The sequence below is a fragment of the Bubalus kerabau genome, chromosome 5 (assembly GCF_029407905.1).
Source record: "Bubalus kerabau isolate K-KA32 ecotype Philippines breed swamp buffalo chromosome 5, PCC_UOA_SB_1v2, whole genome shotgun sequence".
NCBI lineage: Eukaryota > Metazoa > Chordata > Mammalia > Artiodactyla > Bovidae > Bubalus > Bubalus kerabau.
This window is the reverse complement of record NC_073628.1, coordinates 51,603,511-51,623,541: the sequence shown is the minus strand read 5'-3', so window position 1 is coordinate 51,623,541 and position 20,031 is coordinate 51,603,511. Positions and strand designations below refer to the sequence as shown.

The window sequence follows — 20,031 nt, the reverse complement described above, 5'->3', positions numbered from 1 at the left end:
TAAGAATCGGGCCGAATGTCCTGAGCGCTATCTGAGCGAAATAATATGGGCTAGCAAACCAGACTGTGGGATATCTACCACGCGAAAAGCCAGCCCTAACCTAAGACACCGCCAGGCCCGCGCACAGAACAAAGGACTGAACAGAGATAGCCGGCTGCAGACCTTCCCCCTCCGGTGACAGGCAGCCAGAGCCGGAAGGGGGCAATCGCAGCCCCAGAGAGACACTATCTATAAAACTGTAAGCAGGCTTCTTTGCTAACTAAAACTTCTTGGGGGTCTGGACGGTCAACATCTGCCTGAGAAGGTGCGCCGGTTTTACACCCAGATAACCGAGTGGCGGGGAGGCGATAAGTCGCAGCATTGGCGCCCGCCAAACACCTCGTCACCTGAGCTGCTCGGATCTGGGAAGAGCACAAAATGCAGGCCCAACCGAGTCTGCGCCTCTGAGGACTACCCGAGTGCCTGAACCTGAGCGGCTTGGACCTGGGAGCTCAGCCCAGGGCCGGCCTCTGATTGTTCCCGGCGGAACAACCTAGAGCCCAAGCAGTGTGGGCAGGGAGGCTACACGCGCCGTGAGCGGGGGCAGACCCAGTGTGGCTGAGGCACTGTGAGCGCACACCAGTGTTATCTGTTTGCAGCATCCCTCCCTCCCTCCCCACAGCGCGGCTGAACAAGTGAGCCTAAATAAAATTAAAAAAAATAGTGTCCTCCACCGTCCCCTTTGTGTCAGGGCGGGAACCAGACACTGAAGAGACCAGCAAACAGAAGAAGCTATAACAGAGGGAAACGCCTTGGAAGCTACAGGCCATAGATTAAAACCCTGTGGTTACTACGGATTACATAGGAAGGGGCCTATAGATCTTGAGAAATATGTCGGACTAAGGAACTGCCAAAAATGAACTGAACCCACAATACTCACAACAAAACCAGAGAAAGACCTAGATATATTTTTACTATTTTTACGATCAATCTTTCTTTCCTTTTTTTTTTTTAATTAAAAAAAAATTTTTTTAAGTCCTCTATTGTCCTTTAATTTTCACTTTTATAACTATTACTTTGCAAAAAAAAAAAAAAAGACCCTATTTTTTTTTTTCTTCTTCAGCAAACTTCATATATATATTTTATAATTTTTTGACCGTGGTTTTTTTTTTTTCTTTTTTCTTTTTCTTCTTTTCTTTAACATTGTATTTTTGAAATTCCAAATTCTACTCTAGATTTTTAATTTTAGCCTTTTGATATATGTTATCAATTTTGTACCTATAGTTTTTTTCATAATTTCTGTGACTTTTTTTTTCCTCTGTTTCTTTCTTTTCTTCTTTTATATAACATCGTATATCTGCAATTCCAAACTCTACTCAAGATTTTTAATTTATGCTTTTTGGTATTTGATATCAATCTTGTACCTGTATTTTCTTTATAATTTTTGCGACATTGTTTTTGTTGGTTTGTTTGCTTTCTCTCTTTATTTTTCTTCTTCTTCTTCTTTTTTTTTTTTTTAACGTTGTATTTTTGAAATTCCAAACTCTACTCTAGATTTTTAATTTTTGCTTTTTGGTATTAGTTATCAATTTTGTACCTGTAGTTTCTTTATTACTTTCACGACCTTGTTTGTTTTTCTTTATTCGTTTTTTCTCTCTTTCTTTTCCTTCTTCTTTTCATTAACATCGCATTTTTGAAATTCCAAACTCTACTCTAGATTTCTAATTTTTGTTTTTATGTATTTGTTACCAATTTTGTACCTTTAAGAACCCAATCTTCAGGACCCATTTTTCACTAGTGTACGAGATTAATGGCTTGACTGCTCTCTCTCCCTTTGGACTCTCCATTTTCTCCACCAGGTCACCTGTATCTCCTCCCTAACCCCTCTCTACTCTACCCAACTCTGTGAATTTCTGTGTGTTCCAGACAGTGGAGAACACTTAAGGAACTGATTACGGGCTGGATCTGTCTCCCTCCTTTTCATTTCCCCCTTTTATCCTTCTGGCCACCTCTGTCTCCTGCCTCCTTCTTCTCTTCCCTGTATAACTCCGTGAACATCTCTGAGCGGTCCAGTTGTGGAGTGCACACAAGGAAGTGACTACTGGCTAGCCCACTCTCTCCACTATTGATTCCACCTCATCTCATTTGGGTCACCTCTAACTCCCTCCTCCCTCTTCTCTTCTCCATGTAACGCTGTGAACCTCTCTGAGTGAGCCTCACAGTAGAGAAACTTTTCATCTTTAACGTAGATGTTTTATCAGTGGTGCTGTACAGAAGGAGAAGTTTTGAAACTACTGTAAAATTAAGGCCGATAACTGGAAGTAGGAGGCTTAAGTCCAAACCCTGACTCCAGGGAACTCCTGACTCCAAGGAACATTAATTGACAGGAGCTCATCAAACGCCTCCATACCGACACTGAAACCAAGCACCACACAAGGGCCAACAAGTTCCAGGGAAAGACATAACAAGCAAATTCTCCAGCAACAAAGGAACACAGCCCTGAGCTTCAAGATACAGGCTGCCCAAAGTCACCCCAAAACCATAGACATCTCATAACTCATTACTGGACATTTCATTACACTCCAGAGAGAAGAAATACAGCTCCATCCACCAGAACATCGACACAAGCTTCCCTAACCAGGAAACCTTGACAAGCCACCTGTACAAACCCACACACAGCGAGGAAACGCCACAATAAAGAGAACTCCACAAACTGCCAGAATACAGAAAGGACACCCCAAACTCAGCAATTTAAACAAGATGAAGAGACAGAGGAATACCCAGCAGATAAAGGAACAGGATAAATGCCCACCAAACCAAACAAAAGAGGAAGAGATAGGGAATCTACCTGATAAAGAATTCCGAATAATGATAGTGAAATTGATCCAAAATCTTGAAATTAAAATGGAATCACAGATAAATAGCCTGGAGGCAAGGATTGAGAAGATGCAAGAAAGGTTTAACAAGGACTTAGAAGAAATAAAAAAGAGTCAATATATAATGAATAATGCAATAAGTGAAATTAAAAACACTCTGGAGGCAACAAATAGTAGAATAACAGAGGCAGAAGATAGGATTAGTGAATTAGAAGATAGAATGGTAGAAATAAATGAATCAGAGAGGATAAAAGAAAAACGAATTAAAAGAAATGAGGACAATCTCAGAGACCTCCAGGACAATATTAAACGCTACAACATTCGAATCATAGGGATCCCAGAAGAAGAAGACAAAAAGAAAGACCATGAGAAAATACTTGAGGAGATAATAGTTGAAAACTTCCCTAAAATGGGGAAGGAAATAATCACCCAAGTCCAAGAAAACCAGAGAGTCCCAAACAGGATAAACCCAAGGCAAAACACCCCAAGACACATAGTAATCAAATTAACAACGATCAAACACAAAGAACAAATATTAAAAGCAGCAAGGGAAAAACAACAAATAACACACAAGGGAATTCCCATAAGGATAACAGCTGATCTTTCAATAGAAACTCTTCAAGCCAGGAGGGAATGGCAAGACATACTTAAAATGATGAAAGAAAATAACCTACAGCCCAGATTATTGTACCCAGCAAGGATCTCATTCAAGTATGAAGGAGAAATCAAAAGCTTTTCAGACAAGCAAAAGCTGAGAGAATTCTGCACCACCAAACCAGCTCTCCAACAAATACTAAAGGATATTCTCTAGACAGGAAACACAAAAATGGTGTATAAATTCGAACCCAAAACAATAAAGTAAATGGCAACGGGGTCATACTTATCAGTAATTACCTTAAACGTAAATGGGTTGAATGCCCCAACCAAAAGACAAAGACTGGCTGAATGGATACAAAAACAAGACCCCTGCATATGTTGTCTACAAGAGACCCACCTCAAAACAGGGGACACATACAGACTGAAAGTGAAGGGCTGGAAAAAGATTTTCCATGCGAATAGGGACCAAAAGAAAGCAGGAGTAGCAATACTCATATCAGATAAAATAGACTTTAAAACAAAGACTGTGAAAAGAGACAAAGATGGTCACTACATAATGATCAAAGGATCAATCCAAGAAGAAGATATAACAATTATAAATATATATGCACCCACCACGGGAGCACCGCAGTATGTAAGACAAATGCTAACAAGTATGAAAGAAGAAATTAACAATAACACAATAATAGTGGGAGACCTTAATACCCCACTCACACCTATGGATAGATCAACTAAACAGAAAATTAACAAGGAAACACAAACTTTAAACGATACAATAGACCAGTTAGACCTAATTGATATCTATAGGACATTTCATCCCAAAACAATGAATTTCACCTTCTTCTCAAGCGCACATGGAACCTTCTCCAGGATAGATCACATCCTGGGCCATAAAGCTAGCCTTGGTAAATTCAAAAAAATAGAAATCATTCCAAGCATCTTTTCTGACCACAATGCAGTAAGATTAGATCTCAATTACAGGAGAAAAACTATTAAAAAATCCAACATATGGAGGCTGAACAACACGCTGCTGAATAACCAACAAATCACAGAAGAAATCAAAAAAGAAATCAAAATTTGCATAGAAACGAATGAAAATGAAAACACAACAACCCAAAACCTGTGGGACACGGTAAAAGCAGTCCTAAGGGGAAAGTTCATAGCAATACAGGCACACCTCAAGAAACAAGAAAAAAGTCAAATAAATAACCTAACTCTACACCTAAAGCAACTAGAAAAGGAAGAAATGAAGAACCCCAGGGTTAGTAGAAGGAAAGAAATCTTAAAAATTAGAGCAGGAATAAATGCAAAAGAAACAAAAGAGACCATAGCAAAAATCAACAAAACCAAAAGCTGGTTCTTTGAAAGGATAAATAAAATTGACAAACCATTAGCCAGACTCATCAAGAAACAAAGGGAGAAAAATCAAATCAATAAAATTAGAAATGAAAATGGAGAGATCACAACAGACAACACAGAAATACAAAGGATCATAAGAGACTACTATCAACAATTATATGCCAATAAAATGGACAACGAGGAAGAAATGGACAAATTCTTAGAAAAGTACAACTTTCCAAAACTCGATCAGGAAGAAATAGAAAATCTTAACAGACCCATCACAAGCACGGAAATTGAAACTGTAATCAAAAATCTTCCAGCAAACAAAAGCCCAGGTCCAGACGGCTTCACAGCTGAATTCTACCAAAAATTTAGAGAAGAGCTAACACCTATCCTGCTCAAACTCTTCCAGAAAATTGCAGAAGATGGTAAACTTCCAAACTCATTCTATGAGGCCACCATCACCCTAATACCAAAACCTGACAAAGATCCCACAAAAAAAGAAAACTACAGGCCAATATCACTGATGAACATAGATGCAAAAATCCTTAACAAAATTCTAGCAATCAGAATCCAACAACACATTAAAAAGATCATACACCATGACCAAGTGGGCTTTATCCCAGGGATGCAAGGATTCTTCAATATCCGCAAATCAATCAATGTAATACACCACATTAACAAATTGAAAAATAAAAACCATATGATTATCTCAATAGATGCAGAGAAAGCCTTTGACAAAATTCAACATCCATTTATGATAAAAACTCTCCAGAAAGCAGGAATAGAAGGAACATACCTCAACATAATCAAAGCTATATATGACAAACCCACAGCAAACATTATCCTCAATGGTGAAAAACTGAAAGCATTTCCTCTAAAGTCAGGAACAAGACAAGGGTGCCCACTTTCACCATTACTATTCAACATAGTTTTGGAAGTTTTGGCCACAGCAATCAGAACAGAAAAAGAAATAAAAGGAATCCAAACTGGAAAAGAAGAAGTAAAGCTCTCACTGTTTGCAGATGACATGATCCTCTACATAGAAAACCCTAAAGACTCCACCAGAAAATTACTAGAACTAATCAATGACTATAGTAAAGTTGCAGGATATAAAATCAACACACAGAAATCCCTTGCATTCCTATACACTAATAATGAGAAAACAGAAAGAGAAATTAAGGAAACAATTCCATTCACCATTGCAACGGAAAGAATAAAATACTTAGGAATATATCTACCTAAAGAATCTAAAGACCTATATATAGAAAACTATAAAACACTGGTGAAAGAAATCAAAGAGGACACTAACAGATGGAGAAATATACCATGTTCATGGATTGGAAGAATCAATGTAGTGAAAATGAGTATACTACCCAAAGCAATCTATAGATTCAATGCAATCCCTATCAAGCTACCAACAGCATTCTTCACAGAGCTAGAACAAATAATTTCACAATTTGTATGGAAAAACAAAAAACCTCGAATAGCCAAAGCGATCTTGAGAAAGAAGAATGGAACTGGAGGAATCAACCTACCTGACTTCAGGCTCTACTACAAAGCCACAGTTATCAAGACAGTATGGTACTGGCACAAAGACAGAAATATAGATCAATGGAACAAAATAGAAAGCCCAGAGATAAATCCACGCACCTATGGACACCTTATCTTCGACAAAGGAGGCAAGAATATACAATGGATTAAAGACAATCTCTTTAACAAGTGGTGCTGGGAACTCTGGTCAACCACTTGTAAAAGAATGAAACTAGAACACTTTCTAACACCATACACAAAAATAAACTCAAAATGGATTAAAGATCTAAACGTAAGACCAGAAACTATAAAACTCCTAGAGGAGAACATAGGCAAAACACTCTCTGACATACATCACAGCAGGATCCTCTATGACCCACCTCCCAGAATATTGGAAATAAAAGCAAAAATAAACAAATGGGACCTAATTAACCTTAAAAGCTTCTGCACATCAAAGGAAACTATTAGCAAGGTGAAAAGACAGCCTTCAGAATGGGAGAAGATAATAGCAAATGAAGCAACTGACAAACAACTAATCTCAAGAATATACAAGCAACTCCTACAGCTCAACTCCAGAAAAATAAATGACCCAATCAAAAAATGGGCCAAAGAACTAAATAGACATTTCTCCAAAGAAGACATCCAGATGGCTAACAAACACATGAAAAGATGCTCAACATCACTCATTATCAGAGAAATGCAAATCAAAACCACTATGAGGTACCATTTCACACCAGTCAGAATGGCTGCGATCCAAAAGTCTACAAGTAATAAATGCTGGAGAGGGTGTGGAGAAAAGGGAACCCTCTTACACTGTTGGTGGGAATGCAAACTAGTACAGCCACTATGGAGAACAGCGTGGAGATTCCTTAAAAAACTGGAAATAGAACTGCCTTATGATCCAGCAATCCCACTGCTGGGCATACACACTGAGGAAACCAGAAGGGAAAGAGACACGTGTACCCCAATGTTCATCGCAGCACTGTTTATTATAGCCAGGACATGGAAGCAACCTAGATGTCCATCAGCAGATGAATGGATAAGAAAGCTGTGGTACATATACACAATGGAGTATTATTCAGCCATTAAAAAGAATACATTTGAACCAGTTCTAATGAGGTAGATGAAACTGGAGCCTATTATACAGAGTGAAGTAAGCCAGAAAGAAAAACACCAATACAGTATACTAACGCATATATATGGAATTTAGAAAGATGGTAACAATAACCCTGTGTACGAGACAGCAAAAGAGACACTGATGTATAGAACAGTCTTATGGACTCTGTGGGAGAGGGAGAGGGTGGGAAGATTGGGGAGAATGGCATTGAAACATGTAAAATATCATGTATGAAATGAGTTGCCAGTCCAGGTTCGATTCACGATACTGGATGCTTGGGGCTGGTGCACTGGGACGACCCAGAGGGATGGAATGGGGAGGGAGGAGGGAGGAGGGTTCAGGATGGGGAACACATGTATACCTGTGGCGGATTAATTTTGAAATTTGGCAAATCTAATACAGTTATGTAAAGTTTAAAAATAAAATAAAATTTAAAAAAAAAACATGAAAAAAAAAAAAAATCAGTGGTTGCCAGGGGTTAAACATGGGAAAGGAGCTGACTCTAGAAGGTGCAAAGGGGACATTTTAAGGGTTGATGGAGGTGTTCTATATTTTGATTAGGCTTGGTTACACCACTGTATGTGCTTATCACAACAGAAGTGTATGCTAAACAGGGTGAATTTTGTTGTTGTCATTTAGTCACTAAGTTATGTTCAGCTCTTTGCAACCCCATGGACTGTAGCCAGCCAGGCTCCTCTGTCCATGGGATTTCCCAGGCAAGAAGATTGTAGATGGTTACCATTTCTTTCTCCAGGGTATCTTCCCCACCCAGGGGTCAAACCCATGTCTCCTGCATTGGCAGCTGGGTTCTTTACTGCTGAGGCACCAGGGAAGCCCCAAGGTACATTCTACTCAGTGTAAATTATACCTTAGTTTGAAATATTCATGTATATAATAATTGTATATGTATATAACATAATTTTGTTTTTATAAATTTTATATATTTTAATATAATTTTTTAAATGTGGATTAAAACAGCCAAATTCTGAAAAGCATCATAGGCATTTAATACATGAAACTTAATATAATCACTGTTAGGTTAATACTTTCTATCTTAAACTGTGCTGAATAAATATACTGAGGGGAGAGGATATTAGATGTTTCATTAATTACTATTTATTTCTGTGTGACTGGAAAAGGAGCATTGCAGGTTTTCCTTGCAGATTAGACATGATTAGTTATTTCTATCTACTTCCTTGTAGACTGCACAGCACCTGAAATGACAGACATTTGGACCTTATCCCAGGGATTCTGATTCATCAGGTCTGGAGTGGAGCCTGGCAATCTGTTTCTTAAACTGCTCCACAGGTGATTCACCACTCAGATAGCACAGCTTGATGCTTGAAAGGCAGGAAGCCATACGTGGTAGAGCCCAGTCCACTAGGGCAAAAGTCAAGGTAACATTTCGGACCCAAGACAAAGCTTGAAATATCTCATTTACTAGAGAGAGCTATTCTGTTGGCTAGAAAAGAAACAGGAGAGGAAAAGGGAAAGAAAAAAGAGAAAAGGAAAAAAGGAAAAGGGACAAAATACTATGGATGCCTTCATTTGCGATATTAATAGCATACTCCAGAGTGGTTGGAATTATTCCCATGTGGGCTGCCATTTATGGGGTCGCACAGAGTCGGACACAAATGAAGCGACTTAGCAGCAGCAGCAGCAACTGATAAGAAAACTCTCATTTGAAGCTCAGAGAGTTTTTTTTCTTTTTAAAGCACAAAAAAAAAAAAACATATTAAGAAATATTTGTCAGGGGAAGGACATAATCATATTTCTCTGTTCCATTCTCTAGCATTCACTACCACCCCTTGTAGCTTGCGAAAGCCTTATTGTCAAATAACTCTAATTTAACAATGGAAATATATCGAATCTGTTAATTCAATGTCTTCCCCAAAGCAGTTCTCTTACACGAACCTTGAAAAGAAAGCTCTCAGCATGATAATGAATGGTGTGTATGTCCACTTCATCTCCTACTCCTAACAGGTACCAGTTGGTCATTGTATCTTCATTCATGACAAGTCCATGAAGGTTCCCATAAATCTTCCCATTAATAGCTAAGAAGGTAAAAGAAAACAGCCTCTCATTAGTGATGATTACTTAATCTGGTTTTAGAAACAATTCAAGAAGATCTTTATGTCACCACTATTTTCATTTGCCTGATAAACATGTAACCATCCCACTCACACTTACCAATGTCCCCACCATCTTAGACCCAAAATTCAGATTAGTAAGAAATCTTTATAAAAGAGAGCCAGAAAAGAGAAATATAAGTTTGTTTTTAAAAGCTCTCTCTTGGGTAGCAGTACATGTTTGTTGGTTGGTTGTTTATTCTTTTTATGGAGTGGATTACAGACTCATGTGTGGGGTCACCAGATTTACACCATTCTACAGCTGAGTGAACACAAGCATGGAGAATCAAGTTTATATAAATCAAAATTGAACCAATTAAAAGGCTCAATTAATATTTCATTTTCTGAGAACTAGCTTGGGGCAAGTTGCTAAACTTGGCTAAATCTCCAAGAGAAGGAAAGGTTCCAAGAGAAGGAAAGGTTCCCACAGGCCTGAGCCCATGATCTAACAATGACTAAAGCAAGCTCAAGCTAGGCTGACATGGTAGATAGGGACTTTCATTCCTCTGTTTTCTACGAACTTTTTATTCTGTGCGTCATGACACAATGAAATGAGTTACATTCACTAAAAGGAGAGAGCCTAAGAAACTTTGCATAGAGGGAGGCAAAATTGTAGGGGAGAGAGTAGCTGAATCAGAAATGGGGTTGCTATATTCTAATCAATGTTAGCAATTAACTAGCTTTCTTATCTTGGGCAGGACCTATCTTTTTGCACACTGTTGGTCAAAAGTAGATCTTGGTGGTAGAGTGTAGATATGTCAATTAGAACACATTACTTCCACTTAAAAAACAAGAAGTACCTTAAATTTCAAAGAATTAAATAACAGACACATTAAAACAGAAATTTGGTGACAGTGTTTCATGTTCCAGAGACAGTTAAACCAGGCCCTTAAATTTGATCAAGTACAGGTTATCCTGTATTCTTATAGAAATATACCAGTAAGTGATCATTCATTTCCTAGGAATTACTTTACAGTCTTATAGTTTAGGGACCCCAGCATTCAGAGACACAGCTGCCTAAACAGACAGTCCAGAACTTCACTGGACCTTGCTGGCAGCCAGTCAGTGGTTTGGCTGGTTCCCTCTGAAGGAAAGCTTTGGAGGACTTTCTTCTGTCAAGGTGCCCGTGGGAACGGAGAAGGGCTCAGAGAAGGAGGCTGGGACCTTCCACAGATTTCTATGGACTTATCTCAACAAGGGTCTCCTTTTTAAACCTCTGATATACCATGCATTTTGTTGCTCTCCTCAAAATCATCAGAGGGCTTAAAATCTCGTGGATCTTTATTAAGATACTTCTTAATATTGTCATCCAGATACCAGGATTCATTCTCATTAAATACCAAAAACAAGAGAGCAAATTCATAATCAATGTCGCTTCTTCTTCCCTTTTCATTCAACACTCCTTCTCTGCATGTAATCAGAGGACCCACCAAACCACTGTATGTATCCTGAAACAAAAATAAACTGAATTAGAACAGCTTTAAATAATTTAATAACACAGATTAGTTGCTTGTAAGAGTCATTGCAAAAGGACTAAAAGACAATTGACCATGAAATAAATACTAAGAAACCCTGAAGAATCAGGGCGATCTTTGCTAAAATTTAAGCTTATTTCTAAAAATTTGCTGAGAGTGAGCTTTATGAGGGCTGAGGCTGTGTTCTTTACTCATTGTTGAGTGTCCAGAGCCCGGCTGTCTACTACATAGAAGGTGTGCAATAAATATTTGTTGAATAAATGAATGCTTATTTCTATTTTCCTGTGTGTTTTTCAAGTGAGACTATGTTTTTTAATTGAAGTATAGTGGATTTACAATGTTGTATTGGTTTCAGATGTACAACAAAGTGATTCAGTTATGCATATATATATATATATTATTTTACAGATTCTTTCCCATTATCAGTTACTACAAGATATTAAATATAGTTCCCTGTGCTATATAGTAAGTCCTGTTGTTTATCTATTTTGTATGTGGTGGTGGTGTATGCTCAGTCGTGTCCGACTCTGTGACCCCATGGACTGTAGTCGGCCAACTTCCTCTGTCCATGGGATTTTCTAGACAAGAATAATGGAGTGGGTTGCCAATTCCTTCTCCAATTTTGTATGCTGTGTGTATCTATTAATCCCAAACTCCTAATTTATCCCCCACCCCTTGTTTTCTTCTTTGGTAACCATAAATTTGTTTTCTATGTCTGTAAGCATATTTCTGTTTTGTAAGTAAGTTCATTTGTATCATTTTTTTAGATTCCACATATAAGTGATTTCATACAATATTTGTCTTTGTCTGACTGGCTTAGTGTAATCATCTCTAGTTCCATCTATTTTGCTGCAAATGGTATTATTTCATTTTTTAATGGCTGAGTAATATTCAGACATTGAGTGTGTGCGTGTGTGTGTGTATATACACACAACATGTTCTTTACCCATTCATTTGTCACTGGACATTTAGGTTGCTTCCCTGTTTTGTTTATTGTAAATAGTGCTGCTATGAACATTGCACATATCTTTTTGAATTATGGTTTTCTCTGGGTTATATGCCCAGAAATAGGATTGCTGGATCATATGCTAACTCTGTTTTTAGTTTTTTAAGAAACCTCCATCCTATTTTCCAAAGTGGCTGTACCAATTTAAATTCCCACCAACAATGTAGGAGGGTTTCCTTTTCTCCACATCCTCTCCAGCATTTATTATTTGTAGACTTTTTGAAGATGGCCATTCTGTCCAGTGTGAGGTGATACTCAAGTGGGATTGTATTTATAACTATATACAAATGCTTATATTCCATTTTCTATCCCCCAAAGATGATAAATTCCTTCAAGACAAGAATATTTTCAGCCCTCATAGTACTTGGTGGGGTCATTTGCACATCACAACGGCTCAATAAATATTTGTTGGGATGCACAAAGCAATCAGCAAAAAACTGATATGAGCCCATGAATGATTTTCATATTGAGTTATTCAGCCCTGAGCTTTCTTTTGAACTCCCACATTTCCATCTGCCTATTTAAATATTCCAGCTAGATGCCTCCTGCAACAATTCAATCTGCTCATAAGCCTTTCTAAGGTGAATTTTAGTATTTCCCTCAAACCATTTCCTTCTCCTGAATTCTCTATTTCTGTTAGTAGCACTATGATATTCCCTGTCACTTAAGTCAGAAAACTTGATTATCAGTGTTTAATTCCTCATTTTCCTCACTTTGTCCCATGTTGTGTGTGTGTGTGTACTCAGTTGCTAAATGATGCTGGACTCTTTGCAGCCTTATGGACTGTAGCCACCAGGCTCCTCTGTCCATGGAATTTTCCAGGCAAGAATGCTGGAGTGGGTCACCATTTCCTCCGCCAGGGGTCATCCCATCTCATTTGCTATCAAATCTTACATTTTTTCTGCTTCACAGAGTCTGTTCTGTGACTTTTTCTTCATTCTATCCACCATCCTTCTAGTGTAAGATCATTTTGTTTTTTGGCCCCACCCTTCAGCCTGTGGGATATTATCTCTTGGACCAGGGATCGAACATGTCCTACAAAAGTCACCAGATTCAGAATTGTGATATAATTATGGATGTGCACATGTATTAGTTCCCCCAAAGATGATAAATTCCTTCAAGACAAGAATATTTTCAGCCCTCATAGTCCTTGGTGAGGTCATTTGCACATCACAAAGGCTCAATAAATATTTGTTGGGATGCACAAAGCAATCAGCTAAAAAAGTGGACTTCCCATGATTCTACTTTGGTTTTTGTTTTTTTCTTTTCAAGTGTCTGGTATGTTTCCCCTGAACTCTTGTGCTGTCCAGTACACCTCAAAGATACTAATTATATCAGATATGACCTTAGTTTGGACTTCAATTATGATATATAATTCAAGACTAGATGTTTTATACATACATATCTGACTCAAGTTCAATATTGAATCCTTGCCTTTAATTTCTAAGTAAAGTTAGCCTATTTATCATTCAAATAGTTTGTGATTTCAGTTACTAAGTTTTTATGGAGTGTGTTTTCTTTCCTGAGCCCTGATGGTACTGGTAAGGATTTTAAAACTGGGTAACATCATAAACCATGTTAAAAATTAAAATATATATTTATTTTTTGGTTATCTAATTTACATATCTTCTCTTGCTTCAAACTTCCTTAGAAGTTCTAAATTTAGTAATTTGAGATCTCATTTTTTTTCCCCTACACTTTAGATCAAGGGGCAGCAAACTTTGTTTTTGTAAAGTGCCATATAGCAAGTGGCTCCCTTTGTGACTCAAATGGTAAAGAATCCGCCTGCAATGAGGGAGATCTGGGTTGAGACGATCCCCTGGAGAAGGGAAAGGCTAACCACTCCAGTTTCTGGCCTGGAGAATTCCACAGACTGTATAGTCCATGGGGTCGCAAAGAGTCAGGCACGACTGAGCAACTTTCACTTCACTTCACTTCACAAAGCAAAAATTTTTTACTTTGTGAATCATACCATTTCCATCACAGATACTCAACTTCATTATCAATAATGCAAACAAATGGGCATGGCCATAGTTTGAGACCCCTGCTTGAAACCAATATACCTTTTCATATATACCCACTGTAATTGTGATAACTTGAACAGTCAACTGAAAACCATATCACTTTGAGCATTTTGGCAGCTCTTTCCACCTTACCTTCACAAAGTTTACTGTTGAATAGTAAAGCCATGGAATACAATTTGGGTCAGATGGCCCTGGACCAGACCTTTTAGGGACATTCCATCTGTAGGTTTTTATTTCTCCTGAAACAAATAAAAAGAAATAGAAAAAAAAAATTTAATTATGTGATCTCTGTTCCAGACAATTTACCTGAAGAAATACAAACAGATTCTTTGTATATTTTGATTAAAGTTACTGCTGGGGAGAATTACCCATTGAATAGAAATGTTCCTGTTAAACTCATACCTTGACTTTTTGCAGGTTCACCACGACAGATTTTCATTTCAGCCTATATTATAGCCTTCCATCCTAGTTTGATGGTTTTTCTCCTCAAATTTTGTATCTCCTTCCCAAGGGTTATGCTTGAGCACACTAGAGTTGCTGTGGGCCTCAGCCTTGGCTTCTTGTGGAGTTACCAGGGAGCTTTGTAAACCCTCACTGCTCAGACCTCATTCCAAACCAATGAAATTAGAATACCTGCAATCTATTATTGGTGTACAAATATATTCCTTAAGCTTCTCAGGCAATTCTAATCTGCAGGCAAGTGAGATCTAGTGGGAACTGGAGAGACTCAGAGAGGCTTAGTTTCAAATCTCAACCCTAATGACTTGTTTCCACTCAACCTTTGATAAGCTACCTTACCTCACTGACCTTTGAAAAGTGACAGCTTCCCTGGTAGCTCAGATGGTAATGAATCTGCCTGCAAATCAGGAGACCTGGGTTTGGTCCCTAGATAGGAAAGATCCCCTGGAAAAGGGAATGGCTACCCACTCCAGACCAATGCCTGGTTTTCACTTAGCTTTTGACAAGCTACTTAACCTTCACAGAACTTTAGTTTCCTTATTTGTAAAGTGGATTAGTCAACCCAGTTTTCAAACTGTTGTGAGGATTAAATGAAATAAAATATCTGGGAAAGTGCCTCACCTTGAGGTCAGTCAATAATTGTTTATTTGTACATATGTGTGCATGCTAAGTCGCTTCAGTTGTGTCCGACTCTGTGCAATCCAATGGACTGTAGCCCACTAGGTTCCTCTGTCCATGGGAATTCTCCAGGCAAGAATACTGGAGTGGGTTGCCATGCCCTCCTCCAAGGGATCTTCCTGACTCTGGGATCAAATCCATGTCTCTTATGTCTCCTGCATTGGCAGGCGGGTTCTTTACTGCTAGTGCTACCTGGGAAACCCCTAAATGTTAGTTGCTCAGTCATGTCCGACTCTTTGCAACCCCATGGACTGTAGTCCACCAGGCTCCTTTGTCTATGGAATTCTCCAGGCAAGAACATCAAAGTAGATTATCATGCCCTTCTCCAGGGGATCTTTCCAACCCAGGGATTGAACCTAAGTCTCCCATGTTTCAGGAAGATTCTTTACCATCTGAGCCACCATGCAAGAGTTAGTTTGTATGTATACTAGCAACAAATGTGTGCACTCCCTCTGGTCAGGCCCCATATCTGTGAATCCCCTGCGACTGGCCCAGAGCCTTGCAGAGGAACCATATATTACTCATGAGTTATCAAGATAATCACATTGTAAAAGGCTCATTTAAATTATCTCCTTTTGAACTATCTGAGTCCCATCCTCACCCTATAAGGACAAACAATTTACAGCTGAATCTGAGTCACAAAGCAAAACAAAAGTAATGAAAACTTGCATGAAACTTTGGTCTGTGTTTGTTCATGAAGCAGTTGGTTAGCAATATCATCTTAGGTCTGCTGCTGCTGCTGCTGCTAAGTCACTTCAGTCATGTCCAACTCTGTGCAACCCCACAGATGGAAGCCCACCAGGCTCCCCCGCCCCGGGATTCTCCAGGCAAGAACACTGGAGTGGGTTGCCATTTCCTTCTCCAATGCATGAAAGTGAAAAGTGAAAAGGATGTCGCTCAGTCATGTCCGACTCTTAGCGACCCCATGGACTACAGCCTACCAGGCTCCTCCATCCATGGGATTTTCCAGGCAAGAGTACTGGAGTGGGGTGCCATTGCCTTCTCCGATCTTAGGTCTAGTTTCCATGATTTACCCCATGCCTTGGTAATCACAAGATAAACAGTTGATATTTACCTTTCTAAATGCAAGTGACTACTGGTGCGGGGTTATTAAAGTTGAAACAATCCATTGTCCACCCACCTGGAAGCTAAGTTCTCAACAAAAAGAGGATGCTCAGTAAACGTTTGTTGAGTGATATAATGAAAAGAAGACGAAGAAAATGGAGGAAGGGGAGAAGAAGGAGAGAGGAAATCTGAGGGGGCTTCAGTTCAATTGTGTCTGACTCTTTGTGAACCATGGACTGCAGCATGCCAGGCTTCCCTGTCTATCACCACCTCCATGAGTTTACTCAAACTCATGTCCATCTAGTCAGTTATGCCATCCAACCATCTCATCCTTCGTCATCCCCTTGTCCTCCCGCCTTCAATCTTTCCCAGCATCAGGGTCTTTTCAAATGAGTCAGCTCTTCGCATCAGGTGGCCAAAGTATTGGAGTTTCAGCTTCAGCATCAGTCCTTCCAATGAATATTCAGGATTAATATCCTTTAGGATGGACTGGTTGGATCTCCTTGCAGTCCAAGGGACTCACAAGAGTCTTCTCCGACACCACAGTTTAAAAGCATCAATTGGGGGAGGAGCCAAGATGGCGGAGGAGTAGGACGGGGAGAACACTTTCTCCCCCACAAATTCATCAAAAGAGCATTTAAACATCGAGTAAATTCCACAAAACAACTTCCGAATGCCGGCAGAGGACATCAGGCACCCAGAAAAGCAGCCCAACTCTTCGAAAGGAGGTAGGAAAAAATATAAAAGACAAAAAAAGAGACAAAAGAGGGAGGGACGGAGTTCCGTCCCGGGAAGGGAGTCTTAAAAAGAGAGAAGTTTCCAAACACCAGGAAACCCTCTCACTGCCGAATCTGTGCCGAGCTTTGGAAGCACAGAGGGCAACATAAAAGGGAGGGGGAAAAAAAAATAAACAATTAAAAATCGCGGATTGTGAGCCCTACGGGAACTCCCCCAGCGGAGAAGCAGCGCAGACGCCTGCACACGGCATTAGCAAGCGGGGGCTGGGCAGGGAAGTGCGGCACAGGCTGTGTCCCTTAGAGTAAGAATCGGGCCGAATGTCCTGAGCGCTATCTGAGCGAAATAATTTGGGCTAGCAAACCAGACTGTGGGATATCTACCACGCGACAAGCCAGCCCTAACCTAAGACACCGCCAGGCCCGCGCACAGAACAAAGGACTGAATAGAGATAGCCGGCTGCAGACCTCCCCCTCCGGTGACAGGCAACCAGAGCCGGAAGGGGGCAATCGCAGCCCCAGAGAGACACTATCTATAAAACTGTAAGCAGGCTTCTTTGCTAACTAAAACTTCTTGGGGGTCTGGACGGTCAACATCTGCCTGAGAAGGTGCGCCGGTTTTACACCCAGATAACCGAGTGGCGGGGAGGCGATAAGTCACAGCATTGGCGCCCGCCAAGCACCTCATCGCCTGAGCTGCTCGACCTGGGAAGAACACAAAACGCAGGCCCAACCGAGTCTGCGCCTCTGAGGACTACCCGAGTGCCTGAACCTGAGCGGCTTGGACCTGGGAGCTCAGTCCAGGGCCGGCCTCTGATTGTTCCCGGCGGAACAACCTAGAGCCCAAGCAGTGTGGGCAGGGAGGTTACACGCGCCGTGAGCGGGGGCAGACCCAGTGTGGCCGAGGCACTTCGAGCGCACGCCAGTGTTATCTGTTTGCAGCATCCCTCCCTCCCTCCCCACAGCGCGGCTGAACAAGTAAGCCTAAATTAAAAAAAAAAAAAAAAAAAAATAGGGTCCTCCACCGTCCCCTTTGTGTCAGGGCGGGAACCAGACACTGAAGAGACCAGCAAACAGAAGAAGCTCTAACAGAGGGAAACGCCTTGGAAGCTACAGGCCATAGATTAAAACCCTGTGGTTACTACGGATTACATAGGAAGGGGCCTATAGATCTTGAGAAATATAAGTCGGACTAAGGAACTGCCAAAAATGAACTGAACCCACAATACTCACAACAAAACCAGAGAAAGACCTAGATATATTTTTACTATTTTTACGATCAATCTTTCTTTCTTTCTTTTTTTTTAATTAAAAAAAAAAAAAAAAAAATTTTTTTTAAGTCCTCTATTGTCCTTTAATTTTCACTTTTATAACTATTACTTTGCAAAAAAAAAAAAAAAAGACCCTATTTTTTTTTTTTTTTTTTTCTTCTTCAGCAAACTTCATATATATATTTTATAATTTTTTGACCGTGGTTTTTTTTTTTTTTTTTCTTTTTTCTTTTTCTTCTTTTCTTTAACATTGCATTTTTGAAATTCCAAACTCTACTCTAGATTTTTAATTTTAGCCTTTTGATATATGTTATCAATTTTGTACCTATAGTTTTTTTCATAATTGCTGTGACTTTTTTTTTTTCCCTCTGTTTCTTTCTCTTCTTCTTTTATATAACATCGTATATCTGCAATTCCAAACTCTACTCAAGATTTTTAATTTATGCTTTTTGGTATTTGATATCAATTTTGTACCTGTATTTTCTTTATAATTTTTGCGACATTGTTTTTGTTGGTTTGTTTGTTTTCTCTCTTTATTTTTCTTCTTCTTCTTTTTTTTTTTTTTTTTTTTTTTTTAACGTTGTATTTTTGAAATTCCAAACTCTACTCTGGATTTTTAATTTTTGCTGTTTGGTATTAGTTATCAATTTTGTACCTGTAGTTTCTTTATTACTTTCACGACCTTGTTTGTTTTTCTTTGTTCGTTTTTTCTCTCTTTCTTTTCCTTCTCCTTTTCATTAACATCGCATTTTTGAAATTCCAAACTCTACTCTAATTTCTAATTTTTGTTTTTATGTATTTGTTACCAATTTTGTACCTTTAAGAACCCAATCTTCAGGACCCATTTTTCACTAGTGTACGAGATTACTGGCTTGACTGCTCTCTCTCCCTTTGGACTCTCCATTTTCTCCACCAGGTCACCTGTATCTCCTCCCTAACCCCTCTCTACTCTACCCAACTCTGTGAATTTCTGTGTGTTCCAGACGGTGGAGAACACTTAAGGAACTGATTACTGGCTGGATCTGTCTCCCGCCTTTTCATTTCCCCCTTTTATCCTTCTGGCCACCTCTGTCTCCTGCCTCCTTCTTCTCTTCCCTGTATAACTCCGTGAACATCTCTGAGTGGTCCAGTTGTGGAGTGCACATAAGGAAGTGACTACTGGCTAGCCCACTCTCTCCACTATTGATTCCACCTCATCTCATTTGGGTCACCTCTAACTCCCTCCTCCCTCTTCTCTTCTCCATGTAACGCTGTGAACCTCTCTGAGTGACCCTCACAGTAGAGAAACTTTTCATCTTTAACGTAGATGTTTTATCAGTGGTGCTGTATAGAAGGAGAAGTTTTGAAACTACTGTAAAATTAAGACCGATAACTGGAAGTAGGAGGCTTAAGTCCAATCCCTGACTCCAGGGAACTCCTGACTCCAAGGAACATTAATTGACAGGAGCTCATCAAACGCCTCCATACCGACACTGAAACCAAGCACCACACAAGGGCCAACAAGTTCCAGGGAAAGACATAACAAGCAAATTCTCCAGCAACAAAGGAACACAGCCCTGAGCTTAAAGATACAGGCTGCCCAAAGTCACCCCAAAACCATAGACATCTCATAACTCATTACGGGACATTTCATTACACTCCAGAGAGAAGAAATACAGCTCCATCCACCAGAACATCGACAAAAGCTTCCCTAACCAGGAAACCTTGACAAGCCACCTGTACAAACCCACACACAGCGAGGAAACGC

The 20,031-nt window shown here is 39.6% G+C and overlaps 1 protein-coding gene and 1 long non-coding RNA gene across 2 annotated transcripts in view; one reads left to right on the top strand and one right to left on the bottom strand.

The window, feature by feature from the left end:
- Window positions 1-20,031, bottom strand: part of HEPHL1 (hephaestin like 1) — a 112,533-nt gene that overhangs the window by 3,043 nt on the left and 89,459 nt on the right. The window contains exons 15-17 of the mRNA XM_055581661.1: window positions 14,210-14,316; window positions 10,798-11,020; window positions 9,358-9,497 (exon numbers count right to left, since the gene is read on the bottom strand). Coding sequence (XP_055437636.1) covers window positions 9,358-9,497; window positions 10,798-11,020; window positions 14,210-14,316 — 470 coding nt within the window. The remainder of the gene's footprint in view (window positions 1-9,357; window positions 9,498-10,797; window positions 11,021-14,209; window positions 14,317-20,031) is intronic.
- Window positions 1-20,031, top strand: part of LOC129652731 (uncharacterized) — a 28,532-nt gene that overhangs the window by 454 nt on the left and 8,047 nt on the right. The window contains exon 2 of the long non-coding RNA XR_008714715.1: window positions 8,198-8,284. This is a non-coding gene — a long non-coding RNA (uncharacterized LOC129652731). The remainder of the gene's footprint in view (window positions 1-8,197; window positions 8,285-20,031) is intronic.